The 22,934-nt window shown below is 46.1% G+C and overlaps 4 protein-coding genes and 1 long non-coding RNA gene across 6 annotated transcripts; 3 read left to right on the top strand and 2 right to left on the bottom strand.

Annotated features, from left to right (window-relative positions):
• Positions 1-706: 706 nt before the first annotated feature.
• ndufb7 (NADH:ubiquinone oxidoreductase subunit B7) lies at positions 707-2,797 on the top strand. Its single transcript, XM_023821962.2, has 3 exons — positions 707-1,042; positions 2,191-2,359; positions 2,648-2,797. The coding sequence occupies exons 1-3, from the start codon at positions 931-933 to the stop codon at positions 2,730-2,732; spliced, it is 366 nt and encodes a 121-aa protein (XP_023677730.1). The 5' UTR covers positions 707-930; the 3' UTR covers positions 2,733-2,797.
• A 470-nt stretch (positions 2,798-3,267) lies between these two features.
• On the bottom strand, positions 3,268-10,637 carry LOC111849227 (very-long-chain enoyl-CoA reductase-like). Its single transcript, XM_023821941.2, has 11 exons — positions 10,121-10,637; positions 8,857-8,908; positions 8,432-8,476; positions 7,691-7,794; positions 6,727-6,842; positions 5,524-5,629; positions 5,112-5,184; positions 4,909-4,952; positions 4,744-4,801; positions 4,270-4,358; positions 3,268-3,872 (listed from the first exon to the last, which is right to left on the bottom strand). The coding sequence occupies exons 1-11, from the start codon at positions 10,286-10,288 to the stop codon at positions 3,699-3,701; spliced, it is 1,029 nt and encodes a 342-aa protein (XP_023677709.2). The 5' UTR covers positions 10,289-10,637; the 3' UTR covers positions 3,268-3,698.
• A 394-nt stretch (positions 10,638-11,031) lies between these two features.
• Positions 11,032-15,871, top strand: LOC111849231 (dnaJ homolog subfamily B member 1-like). 2 transcript variants are annotated; one of them, XM_023821947.2, is made up of 3 exons: positions 11,032-11,328; positions 12,814-13,382; positions 13,783-15,871. In XM_023821947.2, exons 2-3 carry the CDS (start codon positions 12,891-12,893, stop codon positions 14,011-14,013), a joined length of 723 nt encoding a protein of 240 aa, XP_023677715.1. In that variant the 5' UTR covers positions 11,032-11,328; positions 12,814-12,890; the 3' UTR covers positions 14,014-15,871. The 2 variants fall into 2 exon arrangements, with proteins under 2 accessions (XP_023677715.1, XP_023677714.1); XM_023821946.2 differs by lacking the exon at positions 11,032-11,328 and adding an exon at positions 11,512-12,046.
• A 485-nt stretch (positions 15,872-16,356) lies between these two features.
• LOC111849256 (uncharacterized) lies at positions 16,357-17,971 on the bottom strand. Its single transcript, XR_002839484.2, has 3 exons — positions 17,905-17,971; positions 17,517-17,586; positions 16,357-16,491 (listed from the first exon to the last, which is right to left on the bottom strand). It is a non-coding gene; the product is annotated as an uncharacterized lncRNA (long non-coding RNA).
• Positions 17,972-18,541: 570 nt separating this feature from the next.
• On the top strand, positions 18,542-22,687 carry gipc1 (GIPC PDZ domain containing family, member 1). Its single transcript, XM_023821943.2, has 6 exons — positions 18,542-18,989; positions 19,239-19,424; positions 19,728-19,908; positions 20,082-20,197; positions 20,373-20,454; positions 20,560-22,687. Exons 1-6 carry the CDS (start codon positions 18,684-18,686, stop codon positions 20,709-20,711), a joined length of 1,023 nt encoding a protein of 340 aa, XP_023677711.1. The 5' UTR covers positions 18,542-18,683; the 3' UTR covers positions 20,712-22,687.
• The last annotated feature ends 247 nt before the right edge of the window (positions 22,688-22,934 follow it).

Genomic DNA, 22,934 nt, shown 5'->3' with positions numbered 1-22,934 from the left:
ATTCTAATTAATTGCGGAAACAATTGTAGGATTTAATATTCATAATTTATTCTTATGGACATCTTTGATTGACTAGAAAATCTATCGCTGTTGTACAGTGTTCTTCCCTTATGCTACCGTTCTGTCTACACATCCATCTGTAGTGAATTTTACGTGCTGTAACACTTTTTATTGATCTGTATACAATCTATTTGAGTACAGTAAGTAATAAAATAATTATAGCTGTCACTATTCAGGAATTCCATTGTATTCATAGTAATATCAATCAATTAATCTTTATTGATATAGCATTGTTTTAACCACAGGGTTTAGAAAGACCTTTAAAAACGTTAAATGAAGAAAAGGAAAGAAAAGCGCACAAGAAATAAGTACCCAAAAATAAATAAATAATTATTATTGATAATGATATAAAATACTGTCAAAACGTGGGACATTAACCACCTACATTCTGCACTTACTCCACATACTTATTGTCTTGTCAATTTCATAACAAATTAAAAGGCAAGGTTAATGAATTTCACTCCAAGCTTATTTTACAGATAATGAGAGAATGTTGCCCGAATCGAAGATATTGGCGGAACTAAGTGCACATAGTTTCCTTTTCCGCCGGGGATGAAATTAAACGAGGACCGTCTGCTTCTGGCACCGCTGCAAAGAATATCGTTGTTTCATTGGCTTCTGCTCATAACTCGAACGCTGATTGGATGGAAGAGCGTATAGCCCGCCTCTTGACAGCGAGAGCAGGGCTCCGCGGTCATAGTAAAGGACGCTAAACTATCTTTAGTTGGAGGACAGCAGTCACTGTGGAGGTGACTGTAATACTGTCCCCTGCAATTTATTTATGTATATCTGAGAGATTCATACAAACTGGGAAATATTCCGAATATAAAAAGGGACTGAGAGGTCAAATTTCATTGGTGCATAGGCAAGATGGGGTCTCATCTGGCCCGAACGTATATTACGGAAAGGGATACCGAACCGGATCCTTTAAAACCCCCCAGTTTCGACCCACAGTTTGGATTTGGCGAAAGGAAAGAGAGAGGTTTGTATTGTGTATGCAGCTTAACACCGTTGTGTTATAATGTACACAGAATCACACGAAGTCAATGGGTGTATTTGGGTAGCTCGTTAACTATTAGCCTGCTAGCATGTAGCACCGGTGACCCACACTTACTATATAAAGGTATTATCACGGCTCTTACCGAAAATATGGAACATACATGTTGCGATGGCAGTTATAAACATATCTCAGTAAAACTTCCGTTGATTTCAGAATATGCAGAATATACGTGGTATTATAGCTTGTTTGCTTGTGTGGGCCCTGAGCTATCATATCGATTTGTGATTGTGCGGCGACGAGTTGCTTTGTAATTAATACGAGGACCGACTCGACCCCTGTAATAAGAGTGTTAGTGAAATGAAGGCCGTTCTTACATATCCGCAACGCCGTGTTTGAGCAGCGGGGAGTTGTTTTGATGCGCTCCTCCGATACGGTGTTTAATGCATTTTCAGATTTAGCTGAACCTAGCGATCCTGCACAGTGTCAAACTCTACAAGGTGTCTGTTCATGGAGATAACGGCATGAAGGAGCTGTGCAGTTTTTAAGTAGCAAATTGCATCTCATCTGCTTAAAATTGCACACTATTAACCAAACTTCCAATTTATTATCATCGTTTTCCATAAAATATGGAACAGAATTATCATACTTGATTAATCCCAGTGGGGAAATTCTCTTTTCGCCTACCCCGTCTTGCTCTCCATGAGACATACACACAGGTGAAAGCACGCTTTGGGGGGCAGCCAGTATGCAGCACCCCTGGAGCTGGGGTGAAAGGCCTTGCTTAGGGGTCTAACGGCAGCATCAGTCTTCCGGCCCCTGGAATCAAACCAACAACCTAGTCCTTACCTGCTTAGCTGTACACCACCCTCCTGGGTGATTTAATTCTGTAATATGGATCAACTGGATTTAGAAAGTTATTTAAAAAGCTCTTCTCCTAATATGCACGTTTTATATCATTATGTATGAATGTGTCTCCTGGCTGCAGTGATGTGTAGCTATTCTTAAGTGAGTCTTCGACCTCCTTTCCCATCCATTCTATATCTTTATCCTATCAGGGGTGCTGTTGACTGGGTTAGTATACAGTGTCCGGTAAAGGTGTCTGGTGTGTGACTGTCCGCTGTCGTCGGCAGAGATGGTGGCCACGCAGGAGCAGATGAACCTGGCCCAGCTGCCGACCGTCCAGCGCGATTACTGTGCTCACCACCTCATTAAGCTCATGAAGTGCAAGAGGGACAACTGGCCCAACTTCCTGGCCTGCCAGCACGAACGGCACGACTGGGACTACTGCGAGCATCAAGAGTAAGTACGCCCATATTTGCTGGTGACTGTAGTCATGGTTATCGCCGGTTACAAGAGTGCTGCTGTACCTTGATTTCATTGCTTTGACCCTTATTATTTTTAATATTTCCCGGAGGTGCTTGCTGGTACCTCGAGGTCCTAGTTGCGTTTATTGTGTTGCTGGTTACTCACTTGCTGCTCCATCGTGGCCGCGCTGACCCCCTGACTAGGAAGTGATAAAAAATAACCAGAAGGATAAGCTGCATGGGAAACAGGCACTAACGATGGCCGCCCATGTGACTCTCCCAGCTACGTGATGCGGATGAAGGAGTACGAACGAGAGCGCAGGCTGCTGAAGAGGAAGAAGAGGCTGGAGGAGGTTCAGGCCGCGTGACCCTCCCCAGGTCCCATCGCCACACCTCTGTACATTTAAATAAAGTCTTCATTTCCACTGGATAACCGCCCCACCTGTCTTACTCTCAGAGAACATACTTGATTTGGTTAGAAGAGGAGGACCTGACTTGGGGATTGAGGTTTCATTCATTAATGCACGTTTTCATCCTTTTCACGATTTACGTCCTCGCTACTTAAAATTTTCCGCTTCCATCCCTAACAGACCTTTGCTCAGATTTTGTTCTCTTACTGTTCATTCACACTAAGACCTGTCAAGAGTAACGAGGCACTCGTAAAGAGAACATTCTCTTTTTTTGATAAAATATAAAATAATCCTTTGTCAAATTACATGTTTTCTGTAAGGGTGTATGCCATCCACTCTCAAATGCAAACTGTGACTTTGATGGAGACGTTGTAAGAGGTGTGCAGTTTTTCGTCACTCTTACTGAATGTGAAGGTGCTATTTCTCCTCAAAAACCTTTTGATGTGATGTGTCAGTGCCCCCCCCCCCCCCCCAGTGCATTGTTGATTACTCATTTGTGGGAGGAGATTCCTTTATTCTCAAACAAAGAAGACAAGGTGTCTTGCTGGTTACAGTTGCACAAAATGCCACTGCTTAATCCACAGAAGTGCTAATTTAATAGCAAGCTATCTGCCTGCATTTTCGAATCTACTGACAGTAACATAAATGCGGAAAACATGGCTAACTCACGTGGCACCCAAATACTGGAAACACCGAAACTGGTTTAATAAATTCCAATATGATCATTTAGAATATATGTGGTAAACATTAAAAATAACATGTAAATTATATTCTGTTGTTAAAAACCCACTTATGTTGGGACCACAAGTGCCTGGGTGGGGCTATGACCAGGTTGATTAGTTTTTAAAACTGCAGATGTACTGTTGAGAAGATGGAGGAGGGAATTCGAGGGCCGGCGATACAGCTAGGCTCCAGCGTCCGTCCCTAGAGGAGGAATGGCAGTATCGGCGAGCGGATGCTGGGGTAATCGCGGAACTCCTTCAGGTAGCTGCGGTGCTTCCCCCTGGCCCACACAGTCATCTGGATGAAGCCGACGGCAGTGAAGAAGGCCACGGGCAGGCACTGGGTCATCACGGTGAAGCCCAGCCAGGCGCCAACCTGCAGGGGAGAGTGCAGGCCGTCTACCAGCCTCAAGTCCAGTCGCCTCTGCAGAGCAGTGCTATTTTAGCTCTTTAAACCAGGGCAGTACCATCACTTGGTCACCAGGGGGAGTGCAGAACTTCAGAATATGTTCTAAAGTACCTGAGGCAGAAGTCTAGCATCGTATTACCATAAACTGCTAGATTAATGTTAACTCAAAGATCGTCCATTTTTGAGAATCTGTCCATAATTTTGAGGTGAGGCCGCCATTTATTTGTTTAAATACAGCTGACCTGTTAAGGACCCCTGTGTATGGAGATGAGGGGCAGAGATATAGCGAGGGGGGGGGGGGGGCTCAGTTGATCAGTAGATTGTGGGCCCCCTCCGGTCCAGGGTGACCTCTGACCCCGCTTACCTCATAAGTGTAGTTAGGGCAGGAAACCAGCAGAAAGATCCACGTAAAGGGGTTCCTTGTTGGATAAGGGATCTTCCTGGTCTTAGAGCCTGAAAAGGAAGTGAGCAGGACTAATGCTAAGCCTGCAGAATCATCTGATGAGGACAGGTATGTATGTGTGTGTTGTACTTGAGACTGAACAGCAGGGATGGGAACAAGTCATTCCTTGGTGAGAGCGAGCCAAGACTCAAGTCAAAACATTGCAGCCTGAGTCATGTCTTGAGTCATTTGCCCTCAAGTCTAAGTCAAATCTAAGTCTTTCCATAATTTTTGCTGTCAAGTCACAAGTCATCAAATTTGTCACTTGAGTCCAAGTTGAATTGCAAATCAGTGCCTCGAGTCCCTACCTCTGGTGAATAGATACAGTTGGGGCAAGGGGAGTATGGGGGGCATGAATGCTGTGAGATAGCTGAGTGGTGTGTGGCAGGGGCTCACCGGGAGGTCGGAGGTTACGCAGGGCCACGTGGATGGAGAAGTTGCCGATCTGACAGAGCTGCAGAGGCAAGCACAGGTCAAGGTGTGTAGCAGAGAGGTGAAGTCCAGCGTGGTTTCTACACGTGTTTACCACACAACACAAGCCAGAAAGAGACGGAGACACACCAGGAAAATCACCAGGGCCGTTTTCACCTGCTGCTCACCGTAGACTGAAAAGACAAGCAGACCATTAGTGAACACCAGGCATTTACACCGATATTCACACCAAAACACACCACGGGGGCCCAGCCCACAACCAGACAGAACTTGATGTCAGTAATACCAACAGTATTTGCTCCTCTGCAAATCTGGAAAGAGGCCGGACTTACTGGGAGGAGTATAGAGGGGGTGGTTGATGTAGTAGGCCATCCAAGCCGCAAAGCCCCAGTAATAGGCACAATTCTGTAAAAATAATAAATGGAGGTATCATATCTACATAGTGCCAGGGTGAGATGTTAGTGGTGCGGTTGTCGTTCTTGGGTCTGTGTGCCGTTCCTGGTCATATTTAGCCTTGAGAAGCTGAAAGGTTGTTTGTGGTGCTTGCAGCCATCTGGTGTTTCGTTAAACTCGAACTCCGTCAGACGACGGGGACCACCGATAGGCATGAGTGGGTTGGAGGGGCGGGGGGGGGGGGGGGTGGGATTAAGGTGGTCTATCAATCACAGGCTCACTTGTTGTTGTTCGGCTAAAACGGGAAGTGACCAACAGGTGGAAAGCGGCACGGTGCTGATGTTCCCTGACCTGCCAGATGTTGCGCAACGGCATGGTGCCGTGCGAGAAGCGGTGGATGAACAGGGTCTCCAGGAGTCGTTTCACGTAGTGGAAGGAGTGACACATGCAGGCCAGGCTGGTTGCAAACAAACAGACACACACATTACAAGTATTACAGCTAATTTATATGCATATCCTTATTGTCCAATCACAGTGTCGTTCATTTCTATTTCCTGGGCACGTATCTGCTAACCCACAAACAGCTACTAATCTTACACCTACACCATCACCAAATCTTCAGCATTTTCATTTCCCAATTCTTTCAGTAATATGGTTGAAATACAAAATTAAAAGCTGTACATATACATACACCCCAGCCTTGTGCCCAGTGCTGTCTGGGATAAGCTCCAGGCCCAACACCCCCATGACCTTGTGCAGGGCAAGCAGTTGCTAAATGGAGACTGGCTATATGATGTATGTTATAGAAACAGATACACAACAATTACAATTATGTCTATATATATATCTGGTAGCCTGAGGTATCAGTGGCAGCAAAATAGAAGTAGGCTTGCTTCCAGATGGAACAGCACTCTTATATTAGACCTTTAAAAGGACTAACATGGGCAGCAAACAATCACCAAACCGCAGTGTGGAAAAGCAGGGTGTTGGACACCGGACAGTAAGGTACACGCACGGTGGGTAATTTATACAATGGCTAAAGACATGTGAGGATCGGATAGGGTTCACATTTAACACAAGCAAAGACACACACGACAACAGGAAATACAACACAAGTATTTACAATAACACAAACAGGAGCTATTTATAATATTCCCAGCATGCTCTGGTGCTACAATACACACACACACAGTTATTACTACCAGAGGGGGATAGTTCAGGTCCAGCAAGTAAAAATCCAGACCAAGATTTTGTATCAATCAACCAGTTGAGTATCTGGGTTTTCACTTTCTGGACATGGATGTTCCACTTTTGATTATATTATATATAATCATTCCCATACCATGTTTATTCTTCCGGATACATCCACATCTCAATTTCCATATTTCCATATTTATATTTATTTATTTTACCTAAGTGCTGTCCTATGTCTTCTTACCCTGGGTTGAATTACCCAGTCCGCCGGAAACACACACGTAAGCATCTGATTGTTCTCAGTACGTGTTTCATGTTTATTGGTTATTTGCTTGAAAGCCGTTCAGATGGGATACTCACTGCACGACCCAGTGCTTGCTGGTGGTGAAGTCATACTTGGGGGCGTATATGAAGGGGACCCGGAAGTAGAACATGAGGTAGATGAGCAGAGGCCCGACATACTCAGTGAGGAACACCTGGGGAGGGACACAGGGGGGTCGGATGACATCACCGGGCGTCAGAGAGAGGGTTGAATCCGAGGTCTCGGAGTGTGTCGAGGTATAGCCTGGGATAGCAGCCCCTCGAATTCAGGGGGGCTCATTAAGCCTTGCTGTAATAATCCTTTGTGTTTGAAATGCACAAACGCCGGTGGTATGGCCACGTTAATTTCTCATGCAGAATTTCGTAGCAGAGATAAAGTGTTCTGCCAGGAGATGAGTGCGTTCCAGCAACCAGCTGGCGGAACATGCAATTCATCACCAGCACAGACCCTCGTTTCAACACCTTTGCTGGAGATTTGCTTTGTTCCACCTCCCGGTACAGTGCGGCTGATACTGTCCATGCCCCGCCCCCTCCACATGCCCCGCCCCCTCCACCTTTCACTGCATTTATATGCTCTCATTGCCCAATTCCATTGGCTCTCCTCTCCACCTTTCTCTCCCAATCACATTTCAATTAATCCATACAAGCCCAGCCCTGCTGTAGCTCGCATCCTGACACTTAAATCCTGAAGCAGGCAGTGTTTGTTAAGGGCACAATCTGAAGGTTGCTAGTTCAAGTCCTGGATAAATGCTGATCTAATACACTTGTGCATTAAATGCAAATTAAATTGTCAGTTTACATCCTACCTGAGCTCTCCTCGAATAACCTTGAGGATGCAAATTAAATTTCAAGGCAAGTTTTCTCAAAAAATCTTAAACAGGAATAAAAAGTAGGATACTTCAGTTTGATTGGTTGGTTCAACTGTTTTTTTTTCCATTTGAGGGATTATGGGTACCAAGTAAAACCGCAAATGGAAGTAGGGAGAGTTTCTCTGGTTACTTACTGTAACCCAGGTGATCTGGGCTCCCAGGTCCCGGAAGTAGAAGGTGGCGGTTGTCCCGACAGGGAGCTGCTGCAGGATATCCTCATCTTTCAGGCATTTTCCCTCTGTGGGGGATAATTGACCAGGGTCAAATAAATCCAAAAAAAAAATGCAGGCCAGTCACTGAAACTCCCTCTGTAGTCTCCTGGGTCAGTCAGACTAATTCTCCAGATAACTTTGTCGTGAGTCACAGGAACTTTCCACACTGGTCCTGGATCAGTAGTGACACAGCCTTGGCCCCAGATTTATTCACAGCTATGAAGTGCAACACTTTTATTCATCAGTGCTTCCAACCTAGAATTAATCATCGCAATACTTATTCATGCAGTAATAATTTTTATTAGAGGTCATTTTCAGTGCTTCATGACATATAAAAGACAAATTGACCAGCAATAATAATAATATTAGCGATGAATTCTGCTGTTAGATTCATTCCAGTCAAACCAGTGAGCTGTTAGGATACATAACAGGTAATGTACACGTCCAGTGTTTGTGGGTAAAGTGTGGTGACCCGATCTGGTAGAGAACATCCAGGTGTGAGGCCCTGACTGAGGGGCACTGACAGCAGAGATAAGGGTACAGATATACGTGTAACTGGATGATGTGAAACAGCTGTAGTCTGTCAAGGGTCCCACGGTGCGGAATGGTATGAATGTGGACTATGAATGGAAAAATGGATCAACATGCAGACAGGAGGCTCACTAGGGTCCAAGCGTAAGGATTGTCGAGCCGGATACCACTGCGGATCTGAAATAAAGACACATCATGTCATTAGTTTTAAAGACTTTGTTTCTCATAGGGGGTAATTCTCTATAAATTTAATCCATTTGTTCAGGTTAAATATTTAGGGTATAAGAGCTCATTGGATTTGAACCATGTGGTGTGTAGCTCTGTGGGTTAGGAAGTTGTGTCCAGAAGGTTATCTGTTCAAATCTCGTGGTCGACTATGTGTCATTCCACCATTGGGTCCCAGAGCCACGCCCTTAACACCAACTGCTCTAGAGATGTTGGCTGACCTTGCTGTCTTACAAATTCATTTCCTTACAAATTTAATGAAAATCCAGCGTTAGGACTGATTTTCTGTATGCCTGTCTATCTGTTTCTTATCCTCTGTATCTGACACTTACGGGACTTATGGAACATGGACTTGATTTCGGCGATGGTGGCGTTGGGCTCCACCTGCGGAACAGGAGGTGAGATGGTCACGGGTGGTGGTAGTCACAGATATGATGGTGCTGCTTTTACGTTTACAAAACACGAGGGTACGGCTATTCGAATATTACTGTCCAGTCACATTTTGCAACACAAACACAATCAACCATAAACACAATATATGTTTCTTGTTTTAAGGTACATGATGCAAGCAAGACTACCATCTCAATGTATCATCCTTCGTCTCCTTCTTTCCCTCTTCTTTCCTCCTCTCAAATCCCCCAATACCCGTGGACCAGGAGTCGGGAATCCCTACGTTAGGCAACATAGGTGGTCGCCTAGGTTACCAACTTCTGAGGGAGCGCCAACTTAGCCAGTTTCACTTTGTCTCAGACAGTGGGATGTTTGTCTCCATCTGGGCTTTGACTGCCATTGGTCTGAGGCATTGTCTACCTATCAATAGCAAAGCTCCATATTAAGCACTGTGCATCTTTACAGAATCAACGGCGTTCTTTATCAGGATGGCGCGATGCGCTTGCCATGTGTTGACTGGCATGCCACGGGCCCACGCCTCCCGTCAGTCCATCTTGGGTGGCTCATTGGAGCTGCGGGCTGCAACATGAGCCCAGCGGAGTGGCCCTGATGATGACCGGCAGCCAGCTCATCTGTGATTAGCGTTAGTAAAATTAGCTATCTGAGTTCCCACAAGCTCAAGCCATCGATGCCTTAGTTGGTGTCAAGTGACTCAGCACTTCTGCTGATCCACAAACATCATAAAAGTGCCCTGATGTGTTTTTTTCTTCCAACTATTTTTCCTAAAAGGTTTGGATAGCAAAAAATGCAAAGAATATTTAATTCCCTGATATATACTGCACATTTTCTATGCATTGTACTGGACGGTCCATTTCTGGAGCAGCAAGGGATGATGTCCAAACTTGAATTAGCTATTCCCGATCGTAAATCGGTCGAGTCGAGTGGCACAGCTGCTTCGTACATTAACGGCTCATCATTACCGCCATCGTTAACGCCAAAGCCGTTAAATTACACAACAGGCTGATATTCTGTCAGCTGCACTGGACATGAGTCACCGTTGGCTGCAAAGTTACAGGTTCCTGCACCCAAAAAAAACTGCAAAGCCGCGGTCAGCCCTTAAATGCAGACAGCCACATATAGCCGCATTCGGAGCACACAAATGGACATGCTGAGACGAACACAAATGCAAAATAGTGCCTTTCGCACCTTGTCCAGCAACAGCAGCTTCTCCTTGGTCTTACCATCCAGGATCTCCACCTCAAAGAAAACAGCTTTCTTGGCCTTTTTGGCAGGTTTGGGCTTCCTGGCGGGGGTCACTGGTCCAGTGACGGCATCACTTTTGGCACCCTTAGCCTCTAATGCCAGGGTATCCATGACCTTTGACCTCCGTTACTTGCTAGGCTTGGAGAGAGATATCCAGCAGGGATTCAACCAGACGTTATGTGCACACGCTCCCTTCCAACACCTCCTTTTCACACCGTTTCCTTGTCGTCCACTTCCCTTTCTTCGCTCTTTCTTTCTCCCTTCTTTTTCCCTCCCCCTTTTCGTTCTCTCTCTACCCTACCAAAAAGTTACCGAGCCCCCCAGAGCCAGGATGGCAAAAGCATCAGAGATAAGAAGGAGGTCCATCCATATTTCTGTGCCAGGACATGTATCCGTGCAAGAAAATCGCTGATGAGAGATGAACACGAGAGAGAGGGCTGGCAGTGGTGGTGGTGGTGGGGGGGGGGGGCAGGCTGTAGCCACCTCCTTCTCTTCCCATGGCAGCACCTGAGGAACAGACTGCCCCCCCTCCATCAGAAAATGAAATCCGATAGGCAGGATACTCAGATTCACTGCTCCGTTTGCTAAATTTAAAATGCCTGGTGCTCCATGTGTTAGCAACTGGCTCCACCCCCCTCTGCTGTGGCTCCTCCCACTCAGTGCTGTTCTACAAGCTGGAGCATGTAAAGGAAATGTCAGTCAGTAATCAACACAGATCCACTGTGTCTGACTCATGGCTGTGGCAAAAAAAATAAAAAAATTGGTGAAAATCTCTTTATCACATACACCCACAAGTGGGCGGGAAGTGGGAGGTACTCCAAGAGAAGAGCATTGTGGGGCAGTTCTTATTTCAGCCCCTGAAGCGCCTGCATGGTTGGGATCGCTGGGATTTCTGAAATTATGAGAAACAGCCAGCCTGCAACCCCCATGTAACACAGGAAGAGAGCCCCCTTCCGGGCCATGGGGAGATAAACAGGAGGCGAACAGTCAACAAGCAGCAGTATTTGAAAACAGGCATTTCAGAATGATGATGTTAAGGCTGCATGAGCAAACCTTATTCCGGTACACATTCTCCATGCAGCGTCCACGTGTGACCTAGTGCACCTAACTACGTCTACATGTTGCTGGGCGTGCAGAAGCCGGAATAAGGGGTGAGTTGAATTTAAGGTTCAAATGAAACATCTAGAGAAATCAGACATTGAGCGGTGTTTCTAATAAATGTTTAATGGTACCAATTACCGTTATCCCATGGGGTCTTTAAAGCACAAACTAATTATCGTTGTCATTATTATTGTTGTTATTGTTATTAGTGACGTGTATTGTTTACATGTATGTGCGGCGGAGCGAGCCCTGTGACGACACCTAGCGATAGCCGGCACGCGGAAGTGCCGTCAGGAGTGTCGCGTGTCTAGCGGCGCGTTCTGGAAGTTTCTCCGCGATTCGTGAGCAGCCTTTGCGGAGACGGCGGTCGTGTTTCTGCCGTCCGAAGGAGTCGGCGGATTTACTTGGAAATTATCAAAACGGCCGTTTTGTAAATGTTGGTCAGCCGATGAAAGAAGGGCGAGAGGCGGACGAGCGGAATGAAGCGACGTGACCGGGCTTGGTCGGGATTAACGCCTCTTTTAAAAAGTTAATATCGCTGTTAAATATCGGTCGCCATGGGTAAAGATTATTACCGACTACTGGGCGTGCAGAAGGACGCCTCGGATGAGGAGATCAAAAAAGCATATCGCAGACAAGCCTTGCGGTACCACCCGGACAAGAACAAGTCACCCGGAGCCGAGGAGAAATTTAAAGAGATTGCAGAAGCTTATGATGTCCTGAGCGACAAGAAGAAGCGGGATATTTACGATTTACACGGAGAGGAAGGTAGATCAGCCGAGTCCTTTAACCCCTGTGCGGACACCTTTAACTTCTCAAGAGGATATAACTCGTCTGCTTATAAAAATGGGTTATAACCCTGTCATTGTCCCACATCCTATTTCCAGATAGTTTTCCTGATTCTAATGGGAGTGTGATTTTCTGCATGGGTGAAGTGGTGGGTCAGCGGGCAGCGTTATGGCTGCTCGCCTTCAGGGGCTGTCGGTCTGAATACCGATCTTACTCTGTGTGTGTGTGTGTGTGTGTGTGTGTGTGTGTGAGAGAGAGAGAGAGTGTGTGTGTGCAATTTGCTTGTTCGCCCATTTTTTTAATATTTCTTTTTTTTGCCACAGCCCTTCGACGTGTTATTTGCATCGCATTTAGCGCTAATTAAATAGATTTTTTAATTTTGTTTTGCTTATATCTGCCTCTGTGTTCTCGGTGATGGACTGGTACCTTGCACTAATATTCCCTGCCCTGTGCCTCCTGAGATAGGCTCCTGGTTCACCAAGACCTGCACTGGGGAAGTGTTTATGGAAGATAGATGGATGGATGGATGTATGGATGGATGACCTGATATCCTGAATAATACTCCTTGGGATCCTGCTGCTGATATTAACCATAAAAAAAAGGCATATTGATTTAGTTTCATCACAGTATAAAGTCCTTAAATTTAAAAGGCACTGCAAATTAATTTGTTTCTTTGGACATAGATGCCTCTGGTTCTGTTATGTAGCATTGAGTTACTCATTTCCTCTCTTTGTGCATCTCCGCAGGTTTAAAAGGGTCTCCTAGGGGTGGCGATTCAGGTGCTTCTGATTTCACCTACACGTTCCACGGTGACCCGCACGCCATGTTTGCCGAGTTCTTCGGAGGACATAATTCCTTCGGCCACTTTTTTGGGAAAAGTGGGATGGATGGGGATATGGACATCAATGACCCTTTTGCTGGTTTTGGGATGGGCAGCATGCCTGGCTTCCAGCAGGCCTTTAGGGTGCGGCCAGGGTGCACCCCCGGGACCCGGAAGAAGAAGGACGCCCCCTTGGTGCACAACCTGCAGGTGAGCCTGGAGGAGGTGTTCTCCGGCTGCACCAAGAAGATGAAGATCTCCCACCGGCGGCTGAACGCGGATGGCCGGACGACACGCTGCGAGGACAAGATCCTGACCGTGGAGATCCGCCGGGGATGGAAGGGGGGGACCAGGATCACCTTCCCCCAAGAAGGTGACGAGACACCCTCCAACATCCCCGCTGACGTGGTGTTTGTGGTCAAGGACAAGCCACACCCTGTTTTCTGCAGGGAGGGCTCTGACATCATCTACCTCACGAGGATCCCCCTGAGAGATGTGAGTGCGCAGGTTCTCTGGTCAGTGTGTTAGTATGGTGGATAGAGAGACAGCCGGCATTGCTGTTGTGCCTTTGAGTCCCCTGGCTGAAATTGATGCAGTAATATATCCTTATAAATGTGTAAAGCTTTCATAGAGGAATCTCTGCTGCAACAAAAAGGAAACTATGTTTGTTGCTATTTTTAATATCCTAGTCACCATGAATTGTGGTGTTCCACTATGATTATTTATGTAGCAGAAATGTTTTCATTCGTTTGCTATTTGAACGTATGGCATCAGCTGGGCTGTTGTCAAGAAATATACTCTTATTCTATTGGCTGTGGGGTGTAATAGAACTGCAGGATGCCTTTTCTTTCCCTGACTGTGCTCGCTGACCCTCTCGATGCCCCCACCTCCCCAGGCACTCTGCGGCTGCACTGTCACGGTCCCCACGCTGGATGGCCGGACTATCACCGTGACGATCCGGGATGTGGTCAAGCCTGGGACAAAGAAGCGCATCACTGGAGAGGGCCTGCCCTTGTCCAAGTGCCCCGAGAAGAGGGGTGACCTGGTGCTCCAGTTCGAGGTGGCGTTCCCCGAACGGCTGAGCCAAGGGACCCGTGATGCTCTCAGGCAGGTGCTCCCACCCTGAGTCCCTGCACGGATGGACGCAGCCTGGTGGAACGGTCCCACCACCCACGCTTCTCACTGGGGCTCACTCTGCCATATTCTCAAGCACGTCTTCCTGGAACTACAGACTACAGAAAATATTTTAATTAACTTATTTGTTTAACAAAGCTTACTGATTAATACAGAACATATTTTTAACCGTCTTAATCCCTTGTTACCTCTGTCAGAGCATTAGGGTTAGGGTTAGGGTTAGGGTTAGGAGAAGCAGAAGAGTGGCCTGATTGGCAGGAAGTGTTAGCATGTGCTAATCTGCTTAGCATGTTTGTCGTCTTTTGGAATCTGAAAATTTTATTTACGTTTGGCAGATATTTGAAAGAACAGGATCATAGAGTAGCGTTTTAGGTTAGAAGAAGGTGAATGGGGGGAAACTGCAGGATCAATGTTATAATACGGCTCGTCAGAAGTCCATCCTGTCATGATAATGTTTTTGACTGACTGCAGATGAGTACAGTTCCACTGGGAGGTGCTATTACCTGGTGTGGTTCAGCGTTTCATGAGCTTGATTCATGAATATGTGCGTGATGTATTCATGAGTCGCAATGAAAAAACTAGATGTTCCTGTAGCGTTTTCTTCACACATGGATAACGTTCCTCCCCTTTGTTATGAACCAGGTTGGTTTTCCTTCACTGAGTCAATTTTCTTCTCTTCTTTTGTTGTCATGTGACACCAGAAAAGTCCTAAATCCTGTAGGGTCTGACTACGTCTAAGTCTAACAGAATGTCTAACAGAACTTCAGTACTTCATTGTGATTTCCCAAATTTGCCCAACACCTCTAGGTACTCAAATTTCTACTTCCTTAAAAAAGAGAAACCTGCATTATGGATTGTGGAGCAGTTTAGGTTTTGGTTTCCCTCTTTCATTAATGCCATCATCCAAACAGTCCCAGGCATGAGGCCTGATTGATGCAATTAGAAGTAAATAAGTGAAATTGAGTCCTTAGTAGGCATTACATTACAGAAATAACTGCATTTGTATTTTATTTGTGGGGGGGGGGACGCATAACTAAGATGTTGAAATTGGTGCAAAAGCCTTTCAATAGAGTCTGAACCTGTTCTTATTCATTTTTGTGTTCACTGCATGCTCGGGTAACATCAAACCAGTCCCGGTTTGGGCTGGATGTGTCTGTTGTCTTGTGAAGAAACACATCACTGGTTGGCAGTCCCAGTCATAGAGGTCATTCGGATGTGCTGGATTCTGTTCTACCTCAGCTATCTCTTAATTGATGATGTTATATGGACAGGAAGTCATTTCAGTTGCCGTCTCTGGTGAGGGTCAGTTGGTAAATGTGGACTAATTATTAATTTACTTATGTATATTTATTAACAAATGTAAAAATGTCAATTGGCGGATGAGTGTTCAGTGTTAGAGAATGTATGCTTTGTATCTAAAACCCATACGATTTTCTTTTTCTCAGTCTTAAATAGTAGTGGAAATTGTCAGTGTTGGATGTGTGAGTGTAACTCAGCTCTGAAACTTCTACTGACATCTGCCTCATTATTAATGATTTAGCCTGATTCTGCTTTGATCATTTGAAGCTGATCACGGAAAGCCTGGGTGTGAAGCTACTTAGTGAAAGCTGTGTGGCTCGATGTCAAACACGAATCATTACAGATCTCAGCTATGGGATGCAGTGAAAATGCTTCCCAACAGCCATCTTAGATAGATTGCTGCATCACCTGCTTATTTCATTGTAAATGCCTTCGGCCAGAGATTATGCAAATTTGTTAACTGTGGTCCTCTAGACTCTGGAACCAATGTATATTCCATGTGTGCATATTTAAATACAACAATAAATGCTTTCCAAAAAGCTTACTGTAAATCAGTGCTCACCAATATACCTTTATATATAGTATGTATAATATACTTTATAATCTGAACAACACGATCGACTATCCCCCCACCCCCCCTTGGTAAATTTGATCATCCACTGCCCGATCGGCAAACGTTATAGTAACACCAGGTACCATCCCAATAGACATTATTTTCAGACACAATGGACTCTGACTGTGTTGCTCTGAATTTGGCCCTTGGAGTAAAAAATAGGTGGGGACCCCTGCTGTGAATCAGTTCAATGTTCAATTCAGTTTTATTTGAATAGCGCATTTTCACAACATTAAATTGTGTCAAAGTGCTTTATATCATCCCTGCCCAAAGCCCGTAGTGAGCAAGCCAGAGGCGACAGTGGCAAGGAAAAACTCCCTAGAAGGAAGAGGAACCAGACTCAAAGGGGGAACACATCCTCCAGGGGCCGGCAGAGGAAGTCAAATGAGCAAGATGGCAAAGTCCCAATTTTAACATTTGATTCTCAAAGCGCTGCTTCTGATGGCAGGACAAACTGTGGTATGGCAGCAGGACGTACAGGGAAGACGTCACGGGCAGAAGGACGAGCAGGCCGGAAAGACGCCACAGGTAGTGGAGATATCCCTAAAATTTTGGTAGCTAGAAAAAAGTAGTTCAAATTGAAAATTATACAGTTTGCTCCCTGTAATCAAAATCTGTACAAAATCATCAGTTGGAAACCTCTTTAAAACATAGCTTCAACTTGGAAACCCGTATTAGAATTTCTATTGGAATTTCTACTAGATCATATGGGAATATCGGTTGTGACACAACGGACACGATCTGCAATTACGGGCACTACTTACGAATTATATGCCCTATTTACGATATACAATCACCAGTAATTTTAGGAACAAATATAACTAAATAACTGAGATTCCTAAGTCATACGTGTATAGTTAATTGTGTAAAAAGTGAACCATGGCAAACGCATAAAATATTCAAATATCAGAAATGATCTGAGAGCTTTTTGGGGGTTTACTTGAAAAAAAATAATTATAGAAAACACATGCCTGATAACATTTATCTGACGCGATCACGGGTAAAATTATTATATATATATATATTTGCTTATTTTAAAACGGGGTGTTTAATTTTAAATGCAATTACATTAAAATCACCGAAAATATCTCCTTCCTTAATAGTTGCATACACTAGCTTTCATAAGTAATCAGTAAATAGAGTGGTCATAGTCGGGAAAAGCGCATGCGGTTATTGTTTCAAACCCTAATTTACACACCAGTTTGGAGCTCAAAATCCTATTTGAAACAAATAAAAATTCAGAAAAAAAAACTCCACATTTAATGGGTGAATACAATGTTAACACCACTTCTGACAGATGGCCAGACTCTGCTCTGAACCGGCCCCAATCAAGGTCTATTCCAAACTTTGTCGTTTTCTACGTTTTTTGTACTTATCAAATAGTTCCATAGTTTATGGGTAGATAAACTGCCGTGCAATAATTCAGTAACGGGTTTACAGGACAACCCAACCCAACAAATCCCGGTCCATGTTCTGGAAAGATGGGGATGATGATGCTGATGATGATGCTGATGATGATTGGGTGTGGGGTGCGCTTCGATTGGCTGTGGAGTTTTAAGTCCCGCCCTAGTGTGGTGACGTACCTCCGCTCTTCCTCCAGTCTTATTGTCGGCTGCTGAACTGGGGCTGGAACTGAACGCCTTTCGCTGGTTCCTGCGCAGGGGGACCGGGGACCGAGGACCGAGAAAAGCATATGATTCGGTAAGTATCCCCTAAACACGCGTCATTTCGGCTGACCATCAAACGAAATATATGACACCATTCTCTTTTTTAAATGAAAAGGTAAGTTTGATCACCAAGTTAGGTTTTATATGGCTACATCGGGGTACGTTAGGCAATTCATCCATATGAACGTTGTTTTAAACTAGTGAAAAAACTGAGAACAATGTTCGCTCACTAACTAGTCAGCTGGTTTTCCTGCGCAACAGCAAGATGCGATCGGCACTAGCAGCCAGGGAGTCGGATGCTAACCAGTCAGCTAACGGTAACGAAAAGTCCGCTTCACCCACAGCCGCTTCAGTCGGCTTCCTTAGCCAAGAGTCGAGCTGCTAATGGCGAGTGAAATGGATCGCACTTCCGACACCCCCACCCGTCCCAAAAAGTGGGAATACAGGCAGTCGGATCGGGAATTGGTCACAGATTTTGGGGGGAGGGGGCCCGGGATGAAGGTTGACACGTGACTGTTTTGCTGCTCGGATCGGAACAGTGGTCCCGACTGGTTCCGCTAAGCAGCTTCGTGCAGAGCTCCGGTAAACACGGGCTTCACCATAACTGCACACCGCATTCGTGCTGAAGTACAAAATACAGATGCAGTCATTTCTAAGCGCCATGACAACTTACAAGCGTCACTCCAGGAGGGCTGCGAGAGGAGGCCCTCTATATGAATCCAGCTCGTTGTAAAATTGTTTGCAGACTGATGTTAAGGCGAACCGATTGGTGTGTGACTCAGACCAGTTCATCAGGCTGTTTATACGACCTGTGGTGTGATTATTATTTCATGATGTTATATTAGACACTCTTTATGTTTTCCAGGGCGTAGATCCAAGTAAGGGCTAGCGCTGAATGTGTCTCAGACTCCTGGGGAACTTGAAACGCTCACGCTCACGCCTCCTGCTGGTGGAGCCGTGGGAGGCGCAGGCAGGCACCCAGTTCTCAGCGAGAGCACCGGCGCTCAGTGGCATGCCCAGGCCTGCGCCGAGGGGGGCTTGAGAAGCGACGGACGAAGGCTTGGCTCCGCGGACGGCCGAACGATGCCACTCGGTCTGGGTCGGAGGAAGAAGGCACCGCCGCTTGTGGAGAATGAGGAGGCGGAGCCGATTCGGGCGGGCCTTGACGTGGCGGGGCTGGACAGCGTGGGGGCCGGCGGCGCCCGGGAGGGGGCTTCCCTGGGGACGGTCACCCCAGGCCTTCCTCCTCCTCCAGCCAGCCTAAGGCCGCGGCTGGTCTTCCACACGCAGCTGGCCCACGGGAGTCCGACCGGGCGCATCGAAGGCTTCAGCAACGTGCGGGAACTCTACGCCAAGATCGGGGAAGCCTTCGGGATCCTCCCGGCTGATGTGGGTGGCGCAGGAAGCCAGTAATATCTCCATAATAACAGGGGGAAGTAAATCCAATAAGCTGTGGGCACATTACCGATTGCAGGCTTGTTTTTAGTAGGAAATATCACCAAGTAGGTGACTCTTGTGGACCACCTGATCATGTATTATTCTGTATAAATAATGTAGTGATTGGGGCAACTCAGTTGTGAAAGGTGCTATATAAAAATAAATTGAATTGAATTTTAGTTGTACACCCCCTTGTTCCAGGTGATGTTCTGCACACTGAACACCCACAAGGTGGACATGGAGAAGCTACTGGGTGGCCAAATCGGGCTGGAGGACTTCATCTTCGCCCATGTGAAGGGCCAGAGGAAGGAGGTGGATGTGTTTAAGGGCGAGGATGCCCTGGGACTCACCATTACGGACAACGGGGCCGGATATGCTTTCATCAAGGTGGGTGGGGAGGAAGTGAGCAAATATCCCTTCCGATTGGCTGCAGAATATTAGATTAGATTAGATTCAACTTTATTGTAATTACACATGTACAAGTACAAGGCAACGTTTTATTGTAATTAGTAATTGACAGCAAGTTATCTTCTCTGCTTTTAGATTTTGTTCGGTTGCTAATTAATTGCTGTAAAACTTGCAGGGCTGAATTTTCAGGAACAAGACTGACTGGCTTTCAGAGTGGGGGGGGGGGCATCTTTGCTAACATGCTTTTTTAAAAAAAAAAAAAAAAAAACCTGCGTATTTCAGAGAATTAGAGAAGGAAGCATCGTTCACCAAATGCAGCTCGTCAACGTCGGGGACATGATCGAATCCATCAACGGGAAGAGTCTGATTGGCTGCCGACACTACGAAGTGGCCAAGATGCTGAAGGACCTGCCTAGGGGGCGGAACTTCTGCCTCAAACTGGTGGAGCCCCTGAAGGCCTTTGGTGGGTCGGGGTGTCTATAATGAATCGCGGCGAATCAGTTTGACCTTACAGGGAATTGTTGATTTATGTCACCCACTAATAATTTCATTTTTTTTTTTTTACAAATGGCTATATTGACATTGAGGGGAGTTCTGTTTTTGTAATTTGTTTTATGTTTATGTTTATGTTTACAGATATGATCAGCCAGAGATCTGGGGGTGCCCGAGCTGGATCCGGAGGGGGCCAGTTGGGGACGGGGCGAGGGACACTGCGTCTGAGGTCCAAAGGGCCGGCTACTGTGGAGGAATTGGTACGTTTGCTGGTGTAGAAAACCCTCCATCACCCCCTACCTGCCCTGTCTACCTGGATGAAGAGGGCAGTCAGCAGAGTATATGGTGTCTGAGAAAACAATGGCCGGTCCCGCCCTGCCTGGCAGGGGTTTGAGTGTAACCTGTCTCTGTCTCTTTCACCTCACTGTCACTCAGCCATCTGCTTTTGAAGAGAAGGCCATTGAGAAGGTTGATGACCTCCTGGAGAGCTACATGGGAATCAGAGACAGCGAGCTGGGTAGGGGAGCCGCTCGCATTACGCTGCGCGCGTGTGTGTGTGTGTGTGTGTGTGTGAGGGTGCAGTCGTCATGGTTATTCATCCATGCGTGTCCGTGACGCACAGCGGCCACCATGGTGGAGGTGGGCAAGGACAAACGTAACCCTGACGAGTTCGCCGAGGCTCTGGACGAGACCCTGGGCGACTTCGCCTTCCCTGACGAGTTCGTGTTCGACGTCTGGGGGGCCATCGGCGACGCCAAGGTGGGCCGGCTGTAACCGCGGAGGCCGGAGGTCACGTCCCGGGCGTCGTTCCCGACCACCAACTCCCCGAACGAGCATCACGCCTTCGCTTTGTTTTCCGAACAGGGAGCTTCATGTAGGACGTTGTGGGGCCGTCGTCCAGGCTACTTTGCCCTTTAACCTTTGACCTTTTGCCCTACGTGCCGTTTTCCTGTGGCATTGGTTAGAGAAATGAGGGACTGAGTCTGCCGTTCTTGGACCACAGAAGACCACCGTTCCTTTACCCGTTCACACTACAAGCTCTGGGTTAGTCTTAATTTAAAAGCAAAGCAATGTGGTTTACTGTAAGCAGGACACACTGTTACTGACCCTGACTCAGACCTCATTACACACATAAGCCTGATTTTAACCTTCTTTCCAGTAAGGCTTTCCTTTTTGCTGTTTTTTTTTTAATTATTATAATTTTTTTTACCTGAAATGAAGGAGGGAGACCCCCCCCCCCCCATTGAACTTGGCCAAACGGTGGTATTCGCCTATACTGTCAGCAGTGTGTTTTTTTTTTTTCTTTCTTTTACCCATGAAGAAGCACTGCACTGCTCGTTAACCGAAAACCTTGGTATCGCAATAGTATTTGTGGGCCTGGTGACTGAGTTTCCCCGTGCTGCCTGTAGGGGGACTCAGTGTTCAGCACCACGGCCTCTCGTCTCTAGGGCTGGGCATTCGAATCCCGTCTCTGTCTTTGACCATGTGTAGCTGGCATTCTCCCCGTATTCAGGCGGTTAGGTGAGTTTCCGTCTCGCCGTGTCAGTGTCCCCTGGCCCGTGCCCCTTGCATCCTGGAATGGACACTGATTCACTATTACCCTGTTCTGGAGATGTGGTATGCAACATAGGTAGATGTACTACAGTATAAATACTATAGCATATTTCAGCTTTTGTATGAATAGCACCCGATCACTGGAACACATGTACTATAACCCTGCACATAAGAAGCTGAACATGGTCATGTGATGCAGGAACTGACTGATCGCATGGTGAAGTTCTGTGACAAGTCATATGATGAAGGATTTGAAGTTGCCAAAACAACTACATAAATAATAAGTTTCCTAGTGCTGATGCATGCTTGTATATTTTTATATATAAATGATGTAGGAAATGTATGAAGGTAAGTATGGCAGCATATGAAGCTTTTTAAATCAAATGAAATGAGGGGGAATTGAGACTTTAAACCCCACGGTGGGCGGCGTTACGGTGCCGTGTCAGTCACTGACTGGTTTGAACTACTACATACTGATGCTATTTAGGGTGCAGCCAGGCAGTAAATGACACCACGTGACAATCACACTCGCTGTGCATTTTTAAAACCTCAGTTTCCCCCGTCGATCTAGGATAAGACACTAGTAGGAAAAGTGCATTTAAAAGCAGATATACTGATAAAATGATACGAGACTTGGATTTCAGTAGTGGGCACTTTGGCAGGGAGCATTTATATAATAATGTAAAGGTTTGATGTTTCAGTTCGGAAGAATTGAAATTTTTGAACAAGTCTTTGGGTAAGCGATCATGGACCACTGGATGGATGACAGACAGATTTTTTTTTTCTTTTAACCAGTGGGGGTGGCTGGAACAATCCGGAGGGGTTCTGATGGTTTTATTTTTTTCTCTGACAAGCATAAAGGGCGTGAGTGCTGCTGACAGCCTATGACGTGTACTTTTGAGCCCTTTGGGAGGAAAATCCTGCTCTAAGGACCATCTGTCACCATGGGAACACTGTCTGACTTTGATTTGGGCTACGACGATTTGTCCCAGCCTGCACCTATTTTTGTAACGACTAATCCATGTTTTGTGTGCCCCATGTGAGAAAGCCTAGTCATATACTGCAGTTTATTGTTACATGCTTTTGTAGTGGTATGTTTTGAGAGAATTTCACACTAACGCTGTTTAACAGTATTATTACTGAATCGCTATGTGGAAGAGGACTGATTAAATGTTACTAAACTCGCACTGAAAAAAGTCACCTGCTGTTTTCTGTGACATTAACATTCTTAATAATAAGTGTCATATTTACAGTGTAAATTCATGTTGTATTTGATTTTGGTTTCTTCTCCCCTTTGGGGGGTGGGTTGGGGAGGGAGGGGGGGGGGCAGAGCCTCCATCACAGCTGCGTCATAGTGATCATTAGCGCGGGTCATTAGAGTCTGTTGTAGAAACACACGATGGTTATGGGCACAGCCAGCCCCCACCCCCGTCTCCACACACA

The sequence above is a fragment of the Paramormyrops kingsleyae genome, chromosome 22 (assembly GCF_048594095.1).
Source record: "Paramormyrops kingsleyae isolate MSU_618 chromosome 22, PKINGS_0.4, whole genome shotgun sequence".
Taxonomy (NCBI): domain Eukaryota; kingdom Metazoa; phylum Chordata; class Actinopteri; order Osteoglossiformes; family Mormyridae; genus Paramormyrops; species Paramormyrops kingsleyae.
The sequence above is the reverse complement of the archived record's forward strand: the minus strand, read 5'-3'. Positions and strand labels throughout refer to the sequence as shown.